Source organism: Anser anser, assembly GCF_964211835.1.
Source record: "Anser anser genome assembly, chromosome: 15".
Lineage (NCBI taxonomy): Eukaryota > Metazoa > Chordata > Aves > Anseriformes > Anatidae > Anser > Anser anser.
Window position 1 is genome coordinate 9247817 of NC_139736.1, and position 23706 is coordinate 9271522.

At 43.8% G+C, this 23706-nt stretch overlaps 1 protein-coding gene across 4 annotated transcripts in view; it reads right to left on the minus strand.

Moving 5' to 3' along the window:
• XYLT1 (xylosyltransferase 1) overlaps positions 1-23706 on the minus strand; it is a 192572-nt gene that overhangs the window by 47963 nt on the left and 120903 nt on the right. For all 4 annotated transcript variants that reach the window (XM_083800133.1, XM_083800135.1, XM_083800134.1 and 1 more), the window contains exons 3-4: positions 21227-21399; positions 20388-20590 (exon numbers count right to left, since the gene is read on the minus strand). In XM_083800133.1, the coding sequence (XP_083656259.1) occupies positions 20388-20590; positions 21227-21399 (376 nt within the window). The remainder of the gene's footprint in view (positions 1-20387; positions 20591-21226; positions 21400-23706) is intronic.

The window sequence follows — 23706 nt, forward strand, 5'->3', positions numbered from 1 at the left end:
AGCACTACTAAAGGCGTGGGCCTATTTTTAATCTAAGTGAAGCAATGGAAAGCCGAGATTTCCAGCCGAAGACATCACTGGGAGCAACATCAACTCCACAATGCCAAATTAAATTCTGCTGGAGCTCCACAGATTTCAGGGATAATTCACCGAGCGTAAACCTGGCACAAAAGCCTTTACTAACCATCACAGCACAACAGAAAGTAACAAGGACAGCATATTCCTAATATTTCCTTCCTAAGGAGGAAATCAGAAAGTCATGGGGATAAGGGAGAGCAGTTCATGCTAATATGCACACTAATATACATATTACATTTCTATCAGTTTCCCTAGTGTGTAGCAGCATGAATACAGATGTAGGAAGAAGTCTTTCTGGAGCCGGTGCATGAGGCTGGAGGTGATGAACGCATTCGCACTGCTCCCGCTTTTATTTCCTTCTGTCACCTAGCGAATTCGGAGGGCGAGGCATCTGGGAGAATTACTCAGCTGAGTACCTGTGCAGGTAGCAGGGAGGGAACGTGAGAGTAGGAAGGGGAGAGGAAACGTGCTGGTTTTCAGAAGTGCAGCACGTGGAGTGAAAGGGGAAAGCAAACCTCCCAGGAATCCCAAGCGTGAAGAGAGACTGCGCGTAGTGGGGGTGTCCGTGGGAGGAAGAAAAGCAAAGACTGAAAAGGAAACAAGGCATTTTTGACTTCACTGATGAAGAAGAGCAAGTCATCCAGCTGGGATGGTGGGATCCATCTCCACCAGACCTTCACCAAGGTCCCTCTGCTCCTCTTCTGTGGGGTAGGGCTCAGGGGATGGATGGCCTCAGACAAAGCAGCCTCAGGGCTGCCTGCGATCTGGCCCTGGCACTGCCTGACCTGGGACTGTGGCCGAGCTCCCGGGCTGGGGCTCAGCCTAGGGTCAGGACCAAGGGTTGAAGGACCAAGAAAGGTAAAGGTGAGACCTACAGCAAGAATGGAGCTCAGAAGAGATTGCCCAAGAAGAGCAAGGCCAGCCACTAGCGTTTTCTCATGAGCAGCCCGCGGCCTGGGACTCAGGTGTCCCAGGGTGTAAGCAGTGTCACCTGAGACTCAATAACTGCACGTACATGGCTTAGCATTGCAGTAAATTCAGCTCACAGCGTGTACACTGGGAGCTGAACTGGAGAACAGGCAGCAAAAACATGTGGTGTTTGCATTGTCTGGAGACCCTGGCAGCTTTGCCCGGGACACGGTACGAGCACCTCCCCATGCACCACCACAGCCCAGTGCCGCGGAGAACAAAAGGCAGTGCCGGCCTCGCTGGTTTTAAACAAATCCTCCAAGCCCTGGTGACTAATCCAAGCAAAGAGCAGAGATCCCCTTAGTTTACAGCTGTGAAAATAGATTAAGAAAGTGTTTGGAGATTCCGAGAAAAAAAAAAACAAGCAATTGTTACTTTTGGAAGATAGTGAAGGGTAACATAAATGTCCTGGATTCAGCAAGGTACTTTAACGCATGGGCAACTTGAAGGATGTACAGGATAGCACCCACTTCAATGGGGCTATTCATAAGACAAAACTTACACAATTGCTTAACAGTTTGACTAAGTTGGATCAAATGTTCAGAAACTTTTGGCAGCACACACGTATGGGAACAATTAGCTTGATTTTGTGTGGGAATCGGATGAAAAAAAGGGCCACTTCTGTACCTCTGTTTCTGTGCAGTATCTGCCCAGGCTGAACTGGAGATTAACGGCCTCACCAACGAGCCAGCGGGAATGGTTTGTGCGTATGTGACAATGCAGGGCATGGGAGCTGGGCAAGCAGCACCCAGTCATTAATATGAATTACACACTAATCTCTTCTCACTGCATAAGCCAGAGCCCTAATGCAATTCTGTCCATACAGAACTCCTCTTTCTTGTAGTGGAACTTTGAGAATAAGCAGTGTGTAAGTATAAGATAACTGCTATACGAGGAGAAATGATTAAGCTCTAAGTTGTTGATAATGCCAAAGCCCTTTTGGAAATCCAGCGGTGACACTAGGAGAAGGTTCATCACTTGAAATTGTTATTGACACAGCACCCGTAATGCACCTTGTACTTCATGTAACACACACACACACAGAAAAATGCTTTCTGACCTAGCGTGCTTGTGGGAAAAATATTAAGAAAAATATTAAAAGATCATTAAAGACTAAATAAGTCCACAGTCCTCAACAGAGCGGAACGCACATCTTGAGATGCTGAACTGAAGAGGCACCAGCTGAACTTGGTGCAAGGTCTCGTTCAGAGCTGCTCCCCAAAGCAGCAGCCTCCACCAGCTCCTTCCAGAAGGCTGCACCCACCCCGTTTTCTGTTTCTAAGAGGGAAGGAGATGGAAATGGGTAACAAATGGGTGGAACAGGACAGCGGAGCGAAAACAGCCTTCTTCCAGTGCACTTGGAACTTGAAAGAGTTTTGGCTACATCATCATAAAGGGCTGTTCCTATTCGCCTTTTGTAATCTAAATGATCACCCTGCCCTAAAACTCATGACTTGTTAAATTGGTTTTATTACATAAAGAAAACCTAAAAGGGCAAAAAAATCCCAACCTCTGGTTTATGCTTCAGAGCAATAGGAGAGAAAAGGTAACAGACAGTTTCAAGGATCAGCATCAGCTGATGTCCCAAGTCCCATGTCATTTTCTGGCATCATTTTATTTTCTTCTTTTTTTCCCATGTGTCTGCTGATGCACACAAACATCAGCGCTGAGAACTGCATACTGCTACCCCTTCCAGGCAGCTGTAACTCACTTTAATCACAGATGTGGTTATGTGTGAATTATGATGTTGGAATATGAAAAGCTAGCACAAGAAAATTAAAATGCAGCTTTAAAAATGTTTAAACCAGATCTGCTGTCCTGGCTCCACACTCCTCCAGATGCAAAGGGCAAAGCCTGCTGCAAGCACCAGTATCTTTGCAACTCCTCTCCCCAAGCAGCAATTTTATTTGAATTGTGATTTTGGCTGGTAATGCTTTTGTCCCTGATGTAATGTTAATGTGTGGAAGAAGTCAATGTGGAGACTTTCCAGAGATTTTATCTCTTACACATTTTCCAATCTGGCAGGTAAAAAAAATATCAATGCCCTTTTTATCGCTACACACACGGGAGCAAAGGAACTTTTAATTACCCTGACTGTAGACACACTCCCTGCAAAATGAGCATAAGTGTGCCGAGACTGGGACAAGTCACATCCTGGTCACAGCAAGTGCAAAATATTATGTAAGTGCATAATTAGCTGCAACAACCAACAAACCTAGAAACCCTTGCCACTGAACATACATTTATGGTGCTGCTGGCAATGCTGCTTAAACCCCAGCTCTGAGATTTCTGTCACGTGTTTACCTTATGTTGTGCCATGGTGCTGAGAGCTGGGTGGGTGTCATGAAAGCAGCTGAGCAGCCAGAAAACAGAGAAAAAAAAAGAAAAAAATGGAGAGGGCCTGGGAGAGCAGGGCGAGGAGGCCAACCTTGTGTGAAGCAGCAATGAGGAGCCTATGAAGCAGATGAAGGGTAATGGAGGCAAACACACAACCAGAAGTCAAGCCTGTCAGTGTTCATGAGGCATTTGGCTAATGCCCTCGATAACATACTTCGATGTTTGGTCAGCCCCGCAGTGGTCAGGCAGCTGGACTTGATCCCTGTAGGTCCCTCCCAGCTGAACTACTCTACCCTAAACATGCAGACATGCACACAGGCCTCGAAGTAGAAGGGCCGATCACATTTGATTTTGCTGCCTTCTTCGCAATAAATTTTAATAATACTGATCAAGCCCATTGATTTGAGTAAGTGAAGATTTTAACTGTACCTAACACATCGCTGTGAATCATCAGCCGTTGCTGCCAAGAGGCTGGTGGCAGGAGGCGAGTTCCTTCTGGACCATCCCTGCCCCGGGGCTGCCCCGGCTCGGGTGAACCCTGCCCTGCTGCCCTCTCCCTTCGCTCAGGCTGGCTCTGCAGTCCAGCACCTCCACAGGGCACAGAGGAAGGAGAGGGCAAACCCAGGCAAACTAACAAAAAGATACAACAATAGAATGGTTTTGCCCCAAAAAAGCAAAAACCTACAAGACCTCTTCCAGAAGGAAATGCTTACAGCAGGAGGATAAAACCACATGGATGCAAGCAGAACAACACAACAAAACACCTCCCATTGCAGGATTTGGTTTTGGGACCCCAGATTCCCAGCCTGGCCATCGTGTTGGTGCTGTCACCTCCATCCCTCTCCCCGGGAGGCAGTTTGAGAGCCCTGCTACTGCCCCAGAAGCCTGACCCATATGTACTCGGGATCAGGCTGTGGCAAAGAGAAAAGTCTTTGCTGTCTGAAATCACAAAGAAAAGGCTATATTTAGCCCTCGCTATCCATCACAGAATAAATATTAGCATTTGCTCAGAGAAGCTGATTCCCCTAAGAGCAGTCATTCATAGAACAGCATAAAAATGAGAGCGACAGATAGGGTTTTAGAGGGCAACTGCACGTGGAAGGCTGCAGGTGACTTAACGCCTTTGCTTTAACAGCAGTTGTCTTAAATTGTTTGTTTTGTCTTTCAAGTCAGGTTTCAGATAGGAACAGGATAATGGAGAAGTACTGCCCGTGCAGCCAGCTGGCCGCAGTACTGCAGGGCTGAGCGCTGCCGCCTGGGCAGGGAAGTCACACACACGTGCCTCTGTATTGGGCTTACGTGGCAAAGGTTTGGCAGCGGGGGGCTGCAGGGGTGGCCCCTGTGAGCAGAACCCAGCAGCTGCCCCATGTCAGATCAGAGCCAGCTCCAAAAGGGACCTGCTGCTGGCCAGAGCTGAGCCACAAGTGATGCTGCTTGCTGGGACAGCGTATTTAAGTAAGGGAAAAAAAGCTGTGCAACAGCAGCTGGGAGAGAGGGGTTGTGGAGGAGTTCAGGAATCAGGGTCAGGGTGCAACACCCCAGGCTCCCAAAGCAGGAGTTTGGATGCCCCAGGTGCTGCTCAGTCACCCCACAGGACGCAGCCCCTCGCAGCGCAGTTCTGCCAGTGTTGGGCGACCCTCAGATGTTTTGTTAGCAATACAACCATCTCCACTGTACTTTCGATTACTGCTTCCCATTCAACCACTGTCTGCCTCCTAAGGAACAGAAAAGAACTAACAGAGTCACAGGAGAGTGAAAGTCCTCTTTAAATGTCACACCACTGAATGAATCTCTTCCTGGTGAGAGTACAGAAATGCTCGGGCACAAAAGAGATCTACTGAGAGAAAAGGAGAAAACTCCATTGTCTGCTTCTTGAGACACTCCACAACCCATTTTATAGGAATCCAGTGATTCAGATGTCATTCATAAAATAAATAAATAAGCCTACCACTGACAGGCAGCACATGCTTAAATGAAAATCCTGAAGAGACCATATATAAGAGAATTCCACCAAGGATTAATGAACAAATGTGATTAAAACTATCTCCAGCTCTGGACCACAGCCAAAACGCTGCCAGCAGTATTTGATATGTAAATGCTTAAAACATTTGCTGTGTGCACAGTCGTTGATGCAAAGCATCTATAGAGAGTTCCTTCATCTAATTAGAGATATTGGCTTAGCAAACTTTGGAGTTTATAGAAACCCTCAACGTCTCATTATTCCTTTAAAATAGAATATTCATTTGTTTGGAATGTTTTCCAGCTATATCCCATGAAACCTTGAAATGCCTGTGGCTAATGAAAAACGCCAGCCCTGTATCAGCTAATAAACCCTTGGGCTTTTACGATAATAAAACACTCACCGCATGTACTCATTAAAACTTTTTAACTTGTTGCTGTTGACTTTCTTTAGCTACTTGCTAAGTTTAAAGTAATCTACTCAATTTCCGATTATTTTATAGAGCAATTTCATCGGAAGTGCTTAAATTATAGAGGATCTTATCAACCACACCATATTACAGCACGTTAGCTGTGAGTCTGATCCAGTAAAGCATTTAACAGCATGTGCTTCACTGTATCACACTCATAACTCTTCTGAAACAATGCAGCTTCATGCTGTACTCTCATGAGCCACTTCCTGAGTAAGGGTCTGCATGTCTGTTTGTTAGGATGCAGCATATGCAGGGACTACACTCAAAATTAACAGTTAAGAGTTATGCTTGAATTCATCTAAGATCTCTTAGTGCATTTATTAAGGAGGCTTTGCGAGGGAGCTCAGCCCAGTTGTACCTTGGTTTGTCCATCTCTGCCATGGGAGTATCACACATCTCGCTGGGAGTTTTAGATTTAACTCACTGTTTTCAAAATATTAGTTCTAAAATGACATTTTCTGAGCACCCTTACCACTGCAACAAAAAATATAAAAATAGGGAAAAAAATTAACCTGTAATGATGTGTAATGTGCAGCTGTTTTCTCCAATTTTAAAGCAACCTACGTGCTTTATGTTAAAATTATGAGATGCATTACTTAAAATACTGATTTCCTTTCATAAATTTGACTCTATATGATCTCTAAGCCTAGATCATGTGTATGCTTAATAATGAATGCAATGAAAAAGCACTTGCATAACAAAACCTTCCCAAGTTCCTTCCAGATGTCCAACTGCATGGAACCAGGCACACATGCAAGACCATCAAAGAAAATCAACTAACTACATGCAGGACGAAGGCTTTCCTGAACCACCTGACTGATGTTCATGCATGTCCTGTGTATTTCTCTATTAGAGTTTACGAATGATCAGCACATCACCACTAGTATCTTTTTTTTTCCATCCTTCTCGCCCAGAGCTTGAGTGCCTTCCAGATAGCCTTTGCTAAAAAGGTTGATAATTGCATATTTCCTACAAATATTTTTAAGTAAATGCAGAGACATGTGTCTACCTTAGATAAGGGCTAGAAAACTTGTTAAAGGTATATACTGTAGCAAAGCAAAATTCCTTTCTTACCGCATTCAGAAGAGATGTCAGCTCAGTGGAACTGAACGTATGGAAGAAAGCTCAAACATTTTTATCAGTGCTGGCAAAAACTGTTCATCAAGCCCCACTGGCATTCCCTAAATTCCTATTTGGAAAGTAAAATAATGCAGCCTGGTGCAGAGAAAAATACTGCAATAAGGGGCTTACACACTTCCAGCACAGCCTAAGCCAAAAGGTCTAGCGGTTTTGGATAAGTAACCCCCAGTTTTGATTCCTCCTCAGCATTAACTCATCTCCAAGCACGAGTAGGCTCTCCCACACTACAGCGCAAACCTTGAGTAAGCAGATTTCCTTTTGGCATTTCACGTTCACATGCAAACATTTGTTTGTGGGTGCAGAATGATTTATGCATTGCTCTGCAGAAAGTTTTGAGAGCATGCTGCGTGTAAAAGAGGGAAAGATGGACAAACAGGAATATTTGGGGCATCTTCAGACAAAAGATGTTCAACTATTTGCATCCCCAATAAGCTGTGCAGCTGCCTGGAGTGAAGGCACCTCTCTTCTAAAAGCTTTGCTCATTTCCAGGCTGAGATGCAGGAACACTCCTCAACTCTCCAATGACATTTTGTTTTCACAGTTGTATGATTTCCACTTGTCACTTCTGTCTCCAGCCTCAAATCCCTGGGACTCGACAGAAATGGAGTAATTACTTTCACAGACAAAGCAGCATGCAAATATTCCAAACAGGACGCACACGTCCACTCGACATGCCCCCTGGGCAGGGGGAAGGCAGCCTAGGGAAGAAGAGACATGGCTAGGACAAGTGACAGAAGCAACCCTGTGACCCCGTGTGCCAAAACGATGCCTGCAGGCCACGTGAGGGCACACAGGTCCACGAGCCAGATGTCTCCATCAGCTAGGCACAGGGAGGGGACATGTGTGGCACGGAAGGAACACACCACACGTGTGTTTGGGTGCTTTCTGCCGAGGCAGACAGGACCCAACATCCTCCAGCCAGCCAGGTTTAGATCATGAGAAACAGGGCCAATGTCCCAAACCTTTTTAGCTGGCCTTCAAACCTTAGCTACCATTAGCACTTTAGTCAGCAGCTTTCCAAGCTGGCAGTGGGTAGGATGAATGCAAACATTTGTGATTTCCATGGTAAAATGGTCCTGGTTAGCTAGATGACATCGATGTGTCCAAATCTGAAAGTGTTTCACCTTTTTCTGTTAAGACTCTATGAAGTGATTGAATGCAGCACGTGAAGCTAATGCACATAAACTATCTGCTGAAATTTCAGTGCACAAAGGCTATTTTAATATTATACTGTCAAAGGTCTACTGTATTTTACATTTCCATCTAGAAGGAAGTGGAGCATTGACGTAAAGGATTTTTTTTGACAGACAGCGAGCAGGAAGCAGCACTGCATCTGAACAGGCTAACTCAAAAACTTCAAGCCACGTCACTATATACATTGAGACTCATGTTTAGAAAAGATTCATGCCCAGAACTTCTAAATTTAATGATGTTATTCACTTAATTTTAACCCTGCAAAAGAAACAAAGCAAAACACAATGCCTGGGGTGTATTTTCTCTCTTCAGCTTATTCCTATTTATCAAGTTGTATGACAATAAGGTTTTTTAACCACTGGAAAAAACAGCTTGTGGAATAAGAGAACTACTGGTAAATGCACTTTCTGCCTATTCTTATACCAGCTACATTCTGAAAGACATACTTTTATCCTCTTTTCAGCTGATAAATGCAAAAGACTAACTTTCATTCTGTTTACATATCCATGATGCTCCCAGACCAGTGCCGTGCACTAGGTTTACGCTGGCTCAGGCAAGACCAGGGATCTGGCTATGTCTGCTGGGAATGGGCTATGGGAAATCCTAACAGACCGCTGTGGTGATTCCCAGTTCAGATGCCACGCTGATCAGGAAGTGACGGCATGTTGTTTGCATGTGTGCGCGGCATGTTAATAGCCGCAAATTAGCACTGTCCTCCTGCCATTCTGACGGCTGCTGTTTTCTTCCTTCCCTATGTATCTCATAGCAGGTAATGCTCCATAGCAAAACTTCTTGAGCACCCTTTTGTTTCCCCAGAAGCCTTATTCGTTAATGTGTACGAGTGACAAAACAGAATTGCTGCCGGTCGCTACACGCCTTCTAACAGTTGCTGAAGTATGTTTGTCAAGACACTATTTTTCAGGAAGTTGCCTTTACCCAGCATTACAATAAGCCATTCCATTACTAAACTGCATCAATGCAGAGATCAATACAGACAACTATCCCATTTAACAAGCCAACAAACACACTCCCAGTAGATCAAAAACACCGGCCAGCCTCCTATCGATTCCAGAACGCACCTCGTAAGGATGCAGCAGCACAAAGAGTTAAGACAGACACTGTGATATGCTTAAGTCACAAAGAGAACTAAGCCTGCTTAATTTATCTGCTGAAAAATATCTAAAAAACCAAACAAAAGCAACAAAAACAAACAAAACCACACACACAAAACCAAAATGCTTGCCCCTAAGCCAAGGGTTTAATATTAAAACCAAGCACAATAACATGATAGATTTTTTAGGCTTATCAAAGCACTGGGATTTTATTTAGTACAGAACGCTGCTCCCTGCTCTGCGTTCTTTCAGTGTTCGGCTGCTGTTGCATATTCATGCAGAACCTCCTCTGCCTACACGAAACATCCCATTTTGATGAAAACAATAATCACTGATTAAATGAGCAAGTGGAGTGAGAGGCAGAAATGATCAACAAGTCCATTACTCAAATTAGTGAGACTTTGTTTTTTGTTGTTTTTTTTTTAAATCTAGATATTGGGCTGAGCGGGATCTTTTTGTTTGTGCTGTGTATATTTTATCTTGCGTATTTTATTTTCAGCAATTTTTTTCACCATCTCCAAAATCAAATTACCAAGCAGCTTGGCATAAAAGAGAAGAATGTAAATAGGAGCATAAATTCAAAGCAACCATTCACTTTCCCACCTAATTTATATATTCTCTTGCCCAACTGAAATTTTATTTGTACAAGTCAGTAAGAGAAACGACTTGCTCATTAGGTTGGGTGATTATAATTGAAAATGCTCACTTTCTTCCAAGGAAGAGGGGGGAAGAGGTTTTGAGAGCATCTTGTGTTAAGTAAGCTGATGTTGGAGCAGAGACCTTTCAGCCCATGGCACTCCAACCTGGAGGCTGTCCTGGGACGTCTTACCTGGGGGCTGGGATCTCCAGCATCACACACAGAAGGATAATGTGAAGGTGACACATGTACAGACATCAAGCGAAACCAGGCTGAGTGCCAGAAGCTCTACATCAAGTCCATTCCGAGGGCTGCGTGTAAGTTTCTCTGCGTGCTACGAGATGCAGAGGTCCAGTATCTTCTGCAAAGCTCACCAGACACGTTCGCTGCTGCCACCCATCACATCGATAGAGACCCCAAGCGCTCACGCTGAGCTCGCGAGCACAGCAAACCTGAGACCACCGTCCCACTGCTGGAAATGGGAGCAGGAACACCCTTTCTGAGAGGCCACAGCACAGCTTTGTCACTCAGTCTTCATGTTGGATGCTGCCTACCTCCCTGTTTCATTTGCACCACAAACCTAGAAAAAACGGCCAACGTAGTCCTAGATAGCTCTGCGAGCAGATGGCCTCCCCTTCCCTTCTGATGCAGTGGGAGAAATCGATTTAGACACAGCAATGTTTTTTTCATCCCTCACTTTCCACTGAAAAGGCAGGAGGGAACAGACACCCTTCCCACGACAAGTCCCATCTCCTAACTAGAGTTATCTCAATAAATGGGTAGTGGGACCCTAGCATCGGAGGCAGCTACTTGCCCATGAGTTGCAGCTGAGAGCCCATCCTCTTCCCAGCGAGCCCCTGCTGCTGAGGCACTTGCAGAAACCTTTAAAAGCGACGTGAATTTGAGCAGACCAGTAACTTCCCCAAGCTCCTCGTGGGCCTGCCACTCCCTTTGATCCCTGAGCTGCTGAACCAACCTGTCGGAGCGCATCAACTCAAAGCACCACAAGGCAAAACAGGGAAAACGGGGTCAGGCTAATGGGATTTAACATTAATTCTGCACCAAGCCTGAAAAGATGGAGGAACAGGGCCTGGGGGGTGAAAGGGATAATGAACTGAGAGTTGATGGAAGGAAACTTAATTGGTTTTAACAACAGAAGGTCACATTTTGTTACCTTTATTTGGGTTGAGCAATAATCTTATTTTGACAATTTGGGCCAGCGGGTGACCTGCCCTACTCTTTTTTGGGACTGCTCTGGAGTCAGCCAGTGAAGACTGCAGCACTGGGATGATGGGCACAAACAGGCAGCAGACAGGAGCTTTGAGCATGAAAACATCAAGGGCAATGTGTGGATCCATAAGTTGATATATCCTGCTCATATAACTTGGGCTGAAGAGAAGACAACTGGGAGGTGAGAGGCTGGTATTCCCACTCACTGCTGTGCTCAGAGTGCAACCAATATAGTCTTATTTAATAATGAGGTCAGGAGAGAACCAATGGTTCGCTTCAACCCAAGAAAAGACCGTAAAATGGATGTGAATTTAAGTTAGGCAACCTGCCACCTGCTGATCTCCTCACCCTGCTGAGCCCTGCAGCCTGGTGGATGGGAGGTGAGCCGGAGCAATGCCCGGGCTGCAATGGTCCCCAAAGCTGGAGGTTCTCTGTTGCAATATTACTTGCTAAAAATTACTTTGGGGAAGCAAACTTTTAAATGAAGATTGACTCTGCATTTGGAAAAGACTCAGCCCCAAAACAGTTCCTAATTTGGCGAAGAGTGCAATTACCCCAATGAAAGGTTACGGATGCCTGTGCCTACAGCTCGTTGGTCAAATTGTGTTAAATGATGGATATAATTGACCTGTGTGCAGCGTTGAGGGATGTGTACTACAGTGAACCCATTTAGGGTCTCCTCCCCTCAGATCAGCCTGGAATTAGAGAGGTGCAGCCACAGATGCAGTCAGCTGCCTCCAGCACCACCTTGTCACATGTATATATAGAGTGAGAAGTATCCTATAAACGCATCGTGACTATAGTGCTGTGCAGGGCGAGCAGAAATGAAATATTCAAATGTAACAAGTTGAGACTGTAAAAGCCAACTAGCCATTAATTCTACCTGGGATTACACAGCTAAAGGTTTTAATAGGTCTTGAATTTCTGTAATACACAATATCAGGCCAAAGCTTCCACGATATCTCAAAACTTAAAGTTCTGACTAGCTACCACAACAACAACAACAACAAAAATATTATCTTGGGAGAAAGAACCACATCCTGCAGCACATCCCAAATGATCCATTGCTCCAAAGCAGCTTTAATTCTGTTGCAAACTATTTCCTTCAAACCAGCCCTTCAGCTCATTCACATGCAGTGATCCCGTATACAAAATGTCAAAGCACATAATAGTACAAGACCAGAATTTATGTATAAATTGGCTGAAAAATCTTTAACATCAATTACCAGTCAACTCTTCAAAATTTTTAGCCCTATTCTGGTGGAAAATAGTTCACGTATTCCTCTCCTTTCTATTTCAGCATCGCCTCTGAAAGACTGAACCAGAACAACCCTTTTGCTCACCCTTTAATGGCCTTGTGGCTGGCAACTGTTTAAGAGTGACTTGGGAAAGGTATAATGGCACATGTTGTTGTTTCATCTTCACTTTGAACTGCCACCAGATATTATTTTGCAGCTGTTTTATTGTGAGTGGCATCCTGAAATCTAAACAAAAAAAGCATCTTAATGGCAATTTCAACAGATTTTTAATTTCCTGAGAGAATTCTGCAGGGTTACGAAGGGAGAGCACATTTAAAATGCAATGCTATAATAGGAATGTTTCCCTTTTTTCATGCAGTTTTAGCATTTGGAATTTGATAATGATTTTCCTGACTATTCTATAAAAAACAGCTGAAGAGAGATTAAAGTTTCTGCTCTCAAAGCCCAGGTAAACACCACAAGGACCTGTTTCTCTGCAGCTTCTTCTACCCACCTCACAATACACCCAGAGTACAAGCTGCTTGAAGAAAAGCTGTAGGGGAGCACGTAGTAGACAGAGTAGACAGAGTCATGCCTGGGAACCCCCAGGGACCAATGTTCACTTCCAGCCACAAACCTTGCCAGAGCTTCTTGCCCTGGGACACACAACGGGCAGCCAAAGACCATGGGAAAGGCTTGCCAGTACAGGCCAGCTAACGGGGAATTTAATTATGGATTTAAAGTACAAGAGCCATTCTGCGCTAAGAACCCTTTTTTGGACTTGATTACCCCTGCCTATTTCTCCAAAAAGACAAGCTCCAAGTGAAATGCAGGTTTCATAAATAGCCCTGAAGCTGTGAAGGAGAAGCGGCTGAGCTGGCAACCCTCCTACTGCTCAGGGCCCGCCTCAGCCCCAGCAGGTCAGCTATCCTTACCGAAACACTGTTCTAGATGCTATTCTAGCATCCTGAAGACAAAACTGTGTTGCTTAGGAACCGATGCTGCACATTATCACATTTGTGTCATTGTTTATAGGTAAGGCTGGATGGTATCCCGTTAAGACTTGCACTTAATTCTTTTGTGAAATGGATTAATTTTTTTTCCCCACAGCCATGAGTAAAAAGTAAATCGCATCCAGAAAGCAAATGGCAAACAGCTGAAAACCCTTTGGCTCTGCACTGCCAAACCTTCCTGTGAGCAGCCAGAGAAGAGGCTACCAGCCAGGCAGCGCAGCAAGCTGCTGTGCCCGTCAAACTGCAAAGCTGGGCATCTGGGGCTTTCCTCTGCCAGGCGGTCCTCCGAGGCAGTCTGGGACACTGGCTTGGATGCTTCAGCTCACACAGAGGGAGATAAGGCATGGGTGTTTAGCACTGGAATCAACAAGATAACGTGCTGCCAAGTACAAGGGTACTTTGAGTAATGCCGCTATTCTGCAAACGTGCTTTATTGATACATCTTTAATCTGTAGGCACTGCAGAGGTGCCTGGGCAGCTAGACTAGCCTCCAATTTGGGGTGCATTTATTTTTGTTGCCAGACTAAGCCTGCTACAGAGAACATTTCAGAAGTGCTACATACGCACAGAGTTACAAAGAGCTGCGATGTCACAATTCTCCGAAAACAAAAGCTGCTTTATTGCCTTAAACCCAGGAGGAGAGGTGGGGAATGATCAGCCTCAGCTGCTGTGGCTGCACATAGAAAGGGTGGGTCTCCCATCACATTTGCCAGGTTGAAAAAAATAAGTTATCGTAAGAATAAATAAAACAAAAGTTTTAAGCCACGATAATTTCAACATTTCACCCCACCCTTTGTGAACAATCTGTGCAAAACCACTTCTTTACCAATCACTGGATAATTCAGCTGTAAAACAGAAGTGGGCTAACAGACCTAAAAGATAACCTCAAAAATATATACAGAAATCTCAGATTTGCTGGCGAAGTAAGGAAGGAGAGGGAGAAAAGGTTATTTGAGGGATTTAAGGAAGTAGTGCCTCTGAAATTCTAAGAGAATGCAGATTCAAGGAAAACACAGATAAAGTTCCTTTCTGGACAGGAAAAGAGATTCCCTGTGAAGCATTAAGAGTGGATTGACGTCTGTCTTGCCAGATAAAGATATTCTGAGCAAACAAAACTGCATACAATGTCAGCTACAATACCGAGATAAAAACCTCAGACACTGGCATCTTAACAGACGCGGTACCGCGAAAGTTCCCTGCTCTGTACTCCCATCGAGATGGGTAGATAGGATTTACCAGTGCTTCAGCTGAGGATCACATTCGAAACATGCTTTAAAGTATGCTGCATTATTTTCCTTGTGCCTGATTCATTATTCTAGCAGCAAGGCACGAATTTTGCAGAAGCATTACAACGGGTGGCTTTGTGTAGCGTGCAAGGTCAAATCCAGCCCTGGAACATCAGCAGCCTTTGCACAGGCTCTCACGTCTAGCAACAGCTTACGTGCTACCAGGAAGGAATGAGGAGATGGCTCTGAAGTCTGAATCCCAGCGAGACACAACTGTTAAACTAAGTCAAGGCAAAATGACGAGAAGTTGAGAGAGAGAGAAAGCATAAGTGCCTTCTCAGCCAGTGTCTTTGGTGATCATATTGCCATTACACAGCTTCCATCAGCCCTGCTGGCTTTGGGATTTGTAATTTCATAACCAATGAGAGGACACAGCTGGGCCTCAGACATTTCTCATAAAGCAACAGTGCTCTACATAAGGGCTCAGTTCTAAGAAGAGATTTCTCCTGTGTTTCAGTATTGCATTTCAAGTCCACATCTTGCAAAAGCTGAGAAGTTTTGTAAAAGTGGATGGAGAGTTCAAGTCTGGTTTGCTCCAATACAAATTGTATTCTCTCACTTTTTCTATCCCAGCCATCTGCTTCAAATTTTCAGTCAAATGCCCACAAGAAATGTGAGCAGGTCATGGGAAATTCGGCACACACAGCAAAAGCCATCTCCAATGTAGTCTACACAGAGTGGCAGTCACCCTCATTTTACAGGGGACGAATCTGGGGACCACTGGCTGCAGTAAGGGAGTTGTGGTTCTCTCAGTGGTCCCATTACCTGAAAGTGGTCAAAAAAGTGGTCAAACATTTTTCCAAAAGGTGGAATTTCTTTCTCAAACCTTTTGCTTCCAATTATTTCCGTCTGCCACCAGAATAACAAAAAGGCCAAAGACCCATTCCCTCCGCTCCCACCTTCTCACTCCTGGCAAGCCATCTGCTGCCCAGGGACTGCAGTCAGGACTCATCACTTGGTTATGTATGTACTTGCCAACAAACACTTCCCTTCATCTCACTGCTCACAGAGGAGAAGAATTTTTCCTCACAGCTATTTTGTCTTTGGTTTCCTTTTTTGATACCCAGAGAGGAAGCAATTTCTGGTCTCTAATATGGCCCCTGTGCAGGACCTGGCAACGTAAGCTATTAGAGATGAAAGCTGGGAAGAAGACAGGTGAGCGAAAGGACAGCTTTATCTCTGCTAGGCTGTCTGCCATGCTCAGATTTGGCAGGAATTCAAGTAGAGCTGTTGATTTCGGGTGGTTATCTTTGCTAACAACACTCCTAAGGAGTCAGGAGTGCAGGTCTGCTGGAGAAAATGAAGGACCGAGAGCCAGGCTGCCTGTCTGCTGCTGGCTGATTGGAAACACTGACCTGAGAAAAAGGTCTACCTGCTTCGAAGGGCATCCTTCGAGTTTCTATGGAGCAGTTAAATCTTTAGATGAATGTTGCTACTTAGCATTAAGAGTTACCTAGACCATTGATCAGAGGAGAACATACCAAAAGAACAGGTCAGTCGAGAGCTCTCTGCCAGCTGATTTTTCTCAACTTTTGAATACAATTCTGACTGACAGAGACGATCAGCATAAATTACACCAACTTTGGCACTTGTTGCTGAAAGTCCCAGTCCCAGTCCGGTCATCCCGTTTACTCCCCGGAGTCTGCAGTTTCCACAGATGCTATTTGTATTTTAATACAAATTTATTTAAGTTCCAGACCAAAAACTTTGTTGACTGTCTCACTTGTTTGAGTCTTCACATTGCAGGCTTTTATGGAAGGTATTTTTATAAAATCTTAATCCTAAAACAGGTTCATCTTCATAGCGCCAACTACCAAAATACAAGTAGTTTCACTGGGTTTCTTTTATTATATATAGCTCATAATTGAGTATCAGCAGCATCTGCATTCCTAGCTCCATCAATAAGCCACTCTATTTTCTCGCTATTTTGAAACACTCCACAAACTTCTGTTAATAATTTTGCTTGACCTTTATTAAAGGCAGAGTATTACCTGGCAATTAGATCTGGTGATCCCTTTGGTGACTGAGATTCAGTCATTTATTGTAAATTATAAACAGTTCAAATGTTTCATTATGTTTATTCTTTCTACAAGCTTTGTGGCCAGGTAAGCACTGACATGACACTCACTGTTAAATGATCTCATTAAACTTTCTAATTTAAGTGGTACAATACTTCACCTGCCACATTATCCAAGGACTCCTGCAAAGCACGTTAAACATTCAGCATCAATAGATGCTCTACCAGAGTTCACCTTGTTGGGAGTGAAATTTCAGTCCCTGAACATAAGGTTGACTACCTGATGTTGTTTGTCAGAGACAATAAATAATGCAAATAGATACACATATAAAATAAGAGGTTAAAGACATCGATAGCTTCCCCACAGAGCTTTGAAAGAAACTCTCGAAAGAAAAAAAGACTTTCCTCAAAAGAAAACTCATGAAAAAATACCCCTAAAATAAAAACAGTAAGAAAAAGGAAGGGGCTGGTTTTGTTTATTTCTTTATGAATGTCATGGTTGCGGGAGATGGTATTTTGGGAAAGCATGTGCCTCTCCCAACCCCCAAAACCCAACAAAAGAACCCCAAACCACACAACCACCACCACCACCCAGTGTTCGAGCAAAAGGAGAAGGAAGTCACAGCCTCCCACCCCAAAGCATCACTTGTAGAGGTCTGTCCTTGGCCATTTTATCCCTTGTTTTCCTACTGAGAATGCTCACCAGGGGTGAGCAGAGTCAAAGTTGGATGATGCATTTCACTTAGGCCAATAAACAACATATTACCTCACGATAGAGGGAAACAGTATTTTTGTTAGAGATGCCTTTATGCTCAGACTGTGTTTGTGAATGATTTCTACCACGGTAACAACTAGAAGCACATGGATTAAGACTTCATTTGTGCTGGATCTGCAGACTCAACCAAGGCTTCAAAAATTAAAGATTAAGGCATGAAATACAGTAACAGGGATATCCAGATTTTCTTAGCTTGCATATGTTTTATTTTAATTGCTTCTCTCACAAAATGAATGGTTCTGAACTTTTTTTTCCCTCCTCCTGCCTTTATATAGTATGATCCTTGACATCTGCTTCTAGACATCTCTTCTGAAGGATGAAGGGTTCCCAGTAATTGTAATGTAGCCCGTGAACATACCAGACTGCTCCCCAGACAGATTTAGACTTCATCATACAGAACTAACCCCACATATAGAATGTGTTCTCCTGACTTATAAGGCTGGATTAGCTTTTATTATCAGAAGAGAAGTAGTAAGGGTTTCAGCGTTACAGATGGAATGGCAGATGGGAAGCGAAAGCTTAATGTGAAGCAGCTCTGGATAAGAACTATTAATCCACAAAATTCATATGTTCCTATGCAGGGACACCTAGCTAAAAACACTGCAATATGACTAACCAGTGTGAGATGTGTAAACTGCCTCTAGTCCATTATCTGACAAATGATGTCTGAAGGAAGGAAAAAGCCCTCAAACACCCTCTTTACTATTTCCTGGAAAAACACTCATCTCTCTGTGTAGTAGGCAGAGAAGTAATGCCTTCCCAAAGATTACAAAGAATATTAATTTATAGCCACTCCACTATGAAAATGAAATGGACTCATATATTTTTGATGAGATAACATTTTCCAGGGTTTATAGCTGTAATATCACATATTAAAAAAATTTAGCAGCACCTGTAAGTCACTGTCATTTAAGTTATAGCATTAAAAAAAGCTTTTTACATTTTGTTGAAGTGCACCGTGTTGAGAGGAAGCCTATTTCCCCCAGTTCTGGTATCAGAGTACTTTGACAGCAAGGGAAACAAGCACTTCACATGCCTTCACCCAGCTGCTGAGAACCACCACGCAGCTCTGAAAGCAGCCGCAATACCAAAGCACGACCTTCAAGAATTTCCACCATGAAGAAACAAACGCCTGGAATTTTTCCAGCTGAATGGCACTTGTTTAGAGTTTGAATGACTGCAAGATACCACAGCATTATTACAAAGAATCCATTAAAGCAGAACTGACTACGGTCTACTCAACAAATCCTGTGGTTGTTTATGGCCCTATCTGTAAGTGACTGATCCCATTTGGCCCTGCGGTCTAATTCGTTCCGCGGGGAACGAAGAGCAGTTGAGAACGCCTCAGGTCATGGCCACAGCACTACAAGACGGCATTTAGGGTGAACACAACACCACAACAGGGTAACTGGATACATCTGCTGGGTCTATTCTGTAATTACACTACACCTTCAACTGTTTATTCTTCTACAATTTATCTTCCTTGATTCAAAGTCCCGTCACCTTCTCCTCTGTGGTTTTACATTACTCTACTTTTTATCATCAGTGTAGCATTCCTCACCAGGAGAGTGAATTACAGGAAATAACAAGCTACCTTTTCCTCAAACTCAAAAGATATACAGAGAATTACATACTGTCCCTTACAACCACAGATAACACGTCAAAATTGTTATGGCTCTTCCTGTAGGACACCAAATCAGATGCAATACGAGATACTGGGAGTTCTTAATTCAAACTCCTTTGTTCCAGTATCAGTGCACTCTCTATGACTCTTGTGTTCTTCCCTTGTTTTCCTCCCCGAAATGTGATGCATTTCTCTTCACTGACAGTACACAGAAATGGGAACCAGAGATAAAGCCTTTTGTCAGTTCTCACAAAATCCTTCCTAAGGCAAAAGCTCATGTTGTTACCATTCTCACTTCAGTGGGGATTTCTGTCTGAGTAGCACATTCAAGAAGGGACTCATAATTTAAGAGAGATCTTGCAGGAACCTAATCAGGTGTTTCCACTGCCTTTTGCTAACGTATTTCTTTACTGTTAGTATTAAAAGCGTGTAATGCCATCGCTTATTAGAAAATTACCCAAGAAAGTTACTTCCCCTTTCCTTGATTCCTTTCAGCATACAGGGAAACAGAAGTCACAAGGTTAATTTCCTCTTTCCCTCTTCTTGTTAATTCTTATAGCCTAAAAACAACAGCTGAAGAACACTTTGGTTTTTTTGCTTCTTTCCCCTCCTTTTTCCACTTTTTATGGACTATCTAATTTTGCACAATGTAGTAAACCTTACTGAATGCAGCTGTGGGGTCTGGGTTATGCAAATGCAGAAAGATTATGATTTCACTTAAAATCACAAGCCTTGTCATGTGGTGATGTGTGAAGTTCTTTGCCTGATGCCGTCAGAATAAAGACATTCAGGCAACGGTTGGTGCTGAAGCTATAACTGACTCCTAGCAACTTATTTGTCACTTCTACAATCATTATCCTCTGCAGAGAAAGTACTAAAAAAAGGAAGCGCAGAACATTACCTTCACTGAATCTACATTCACACCTTCAATACTTCCTGAGACATCAAATCATACTGTTGATCAGAGCCCTGGCAGGGAGCAATCTCTCCGTGCCTGGGGATTGTTTGCTTAGCTCCAGTACTTCCCGTTACTTTACTCACTCCCTCTCTTGCAGGTGCCCCTTGCTAGAAATAATGACTAAATAGAGCAGCACCTGCTTCCTCACTGCAAGTGAAGAATTGGCACTGCTAACCTGCTTGCAGCCACAGTCCTTCCTGGGCAAGCAACAGACACATGGGGGGTACAGCAAGGCAACTGTCTCCATGGCAAAAGCACTAATGTCAGACAGCAGTCTGATACTCCTTACATCAGCACTTACTCCCCTTAGGAATAAAATACATATGTTCTTAGAAGACTTGTTGTACCTGATTGGGTAGTCGGCAGCGCTGAGGTTAATGAAGAAATCCCATGGCCAGTCATTCATCTCCATTAAGTCCCTCATGCTCTGCAGGTAGGTAGACAGAAGGCTTGCTCCTCCCCAGATAGTTGCCATTCTCCAAGAAGTGACTCTCACATTTGGGTACTGGTTAGCAAACTGGAGCACTTGTCGGTGTAAGTAATTGGATCGCTTTACAGGAGAAAAAAGTAACAGGTTCAAGTTACTCTGTCCCAAACTGTACCTCCCTGTATTCACTAACCAGCAGCTGCACTTCTCGACTACCTGAGCGTTGCCTTTGCTTTGCCCTCACTTGCTACAGTGCACAGCGTTCTGTTAAACGTTAATTTGGAAATGTGCAGAGCTCTCTTTTAGTTCTTTTTATTACAACTACAGTAATTGCTAATCAGTGCAATTAGCATTTATTTATCATTTCTCGTCAGTAGATCCCAAAGGGCTTTCCTGAAGGAGGTTACTGTTACTCCCTCCGTTCTGCAGTGGGAAGTAACTCTCCCGAGGCACCTCAGGCCAGCTCTCCATCCAAGAGGCCACTGCTGTTAGTCTGCATCAAGTTATCAATTACTGTTACTAAATGTACAACACACAGGCATGAATAGATATTCATAAACATACAAAGAGAAATGAAGACTGTTACATAGACAAGATAACAAGAAAGAGAAAAAAAAAGTGGCTCCAAACATATAACAGATGGAGAGACGAGAAGTGACATGCACTCTACGCAGCAGAGGTAAAGAGAAGATGAAGATGACAAAGATGGGCAGACTGACAGATGGCAAGACAGGCAATTTATAACCAGTGATATATTACCTTGTCAACATGAATGTAATAAAAATGGTCTTTATGGTAAATAGCCTTAAACATGCGTTGGAGCTGCCGAGAAGCTCTGCCATGAACAACCAAGACAAATGCGATCCTGACTGGGTTGGCTGGCATGTACTCTACGGAGTCCTCATCCCACTGCACATTGTTGTTGGCTTTTCCTGTTCAAAAACAAAACACAGGACATCTCTGAGCGTATCCGCAGGGCAGGGGAGCAGAGAGCAGTACACGTTTCACCTTGGCTCTTTTTTCAAAAGCAGTTTCTGATGGGAAGTCACCCCAAAGTATTTGAAAAACGCCAAAGCCAACTCCTCCAGCAAGAAACCCCTCACGTCACCAAATAATCCTCAGTCCTCTGATCAGCACAGCTCTGCCGAAAACCTGGTGAAACTGCTACTTAACAGCAGCTGAGGATTATCTCAACTGATAGCATCTATTTGGAACAGCAGATGTAGCCTGGACCATTTAAATGGCAACCTGCACATTTTTACTTCTTCATGTGTGAGAGCAGGCAGTACAATCCTATTTCAAATTTATTTTCACTTTTATATTAACACAGGAATTTATGGTCTCGGTTTTCTAAAGAAAACACCACACTGTAAGGTTATGACAGGATGTACTGATGAGCTGAAGTGACATTTTTAGTCAGGAATTTAGAGTGCTTTGTTTTTTGTAACATCTCTTCAACTCACAAACCTGAACATCATGAAAAAAAAGACAATTTTATCCAAAACCTGACATTCTTTCTTCAGTTAAACAACCCCTTCAGTCCTCTGACCTTGTAAGAGTCTTTCTCAACAGAAATTATTTAGGAGAAACCTGAAATTTTGAACATTAGCAGAAGGAAAGAAAGTACCCCAAAGATCAAAAAACACCACAAATCACCCCTGCCTCATTTTCCCCCTTGCACCTGTAAAGATATTTTTAGGCAATATCATTGTTTCAAAGGTAGCCAAGCCCCTCAAAGAAAAAAAAAAAAGGAAAGAAAAAAAAAAGGAGAATTTCTCAAAGTCCCATGATCTGTGATGTCATTTTGGTTTATTTCCTCAGAAGGGTAAATCCAGTTGACCATCCTGAAAAGCCTGAACTTCTTACTATGCTGCACTTACATATTTAATTATTAGAAATGCATGTACGCAGGGGCAGGACTTAATCATTTATTTTACATTACAGGTGAAGGTTTAGAAATGGCCATGCATGAGCTGAACCAGCTCATCAGCAGCAGCTGAGATCATATGCAAGAACACCAACACGTCTCCCTTTATTCATCGACCACGTTTTGACCAAATAGGATATTTCAGACTCAGTATGTGTGTATGTGCTCAGTAAACAACCAGCTCAACACAACCACTCCTCTGCCCACGCTGACCTCCCCCAGCAGCAACCACGGGTGGCACAGGGCCTCAACCTGCTTTGCTTGAAAGTGGTTTCCCCCCTGGAAAAATAGCAGAATTGGGTTTTATGCTGCTTTATAGGCACTGCAGTAATCACATTTTTGTTTGCCTCTGACATAAGGAAAGAGTTTTTTCCTCACCAAAGCTGTTTTTTCCTACCTTTCCAACAAGAGTCTAGTTGGGGCCTGGAGCACCCTCCCTGTGAGGAAAGGCTGAGAGACCTGGGTCTGTTCAGCCTTGAGAAAAGAAGACCAGGAGAGGATCTTATTAAGCTCTATCATCCTCTTTTCAACCTGACGTGCATCCTCCATTTCTTCCTAAAGGCAGGGAGGAGCGTATCTGGGTAAGTCGTGTCCAGCTTCTGCCTTTGGGGCTGCCCCTCCCTTCCCAGCTCCACGTCCCATCGGTTTGCGCCAGGCCGCAGGCGAGCCTGAGGCGGCGGTTGGGCCCAGCTATCAGCCACAAAGCCCGCTGTGCATCCCAAACCATATCCTGAAGTAATTAAAAAAACATGCTCAATGACACTTGAGTTAACACGTGGAACAAAAAAGCAGACATTTGCCAAGTGTGAAGAGAGAGTAAGTGTGAGGGAAAGCCTTCTTCCCATTTCTAGGAAACTGGAAACATGTTGATAAAAGTAAACAATACCAAATGCTCTTTTATATACATATGTATTAATTACAAAAGAAAAGCTGGACACAGAAAAAAGGACTTTGCTTAATCCTTCTTGTTGCATCTCCTCCTTATTAAAGGGAGGGGAGCAGCATGAACTCAGAACAACAGAGCAACTGAAAGCTCGCAGAACTCGCAGAACACTGGCTCTGGCTACCTGAACAATTTGATCCACATAATTGCACTGAAATTTGTACTTAAGTAACTGAAAGACTCCTTTAGATAGGCACAAGCGAGAGGTCCTGCTGCAACGGCAGCAGCACGTCATGGGGAGGGATGGCTTCACTGCCTCCTGTGACCCTCCCTCCAGGTTCTCCTCTTCAGCAGTGTTTCTCTATTCTACCTCTATATGTAAGGACCTGTTCTTCCTGGCCTGGAGGTCCAGGAAAGCTGTCGGTGTAA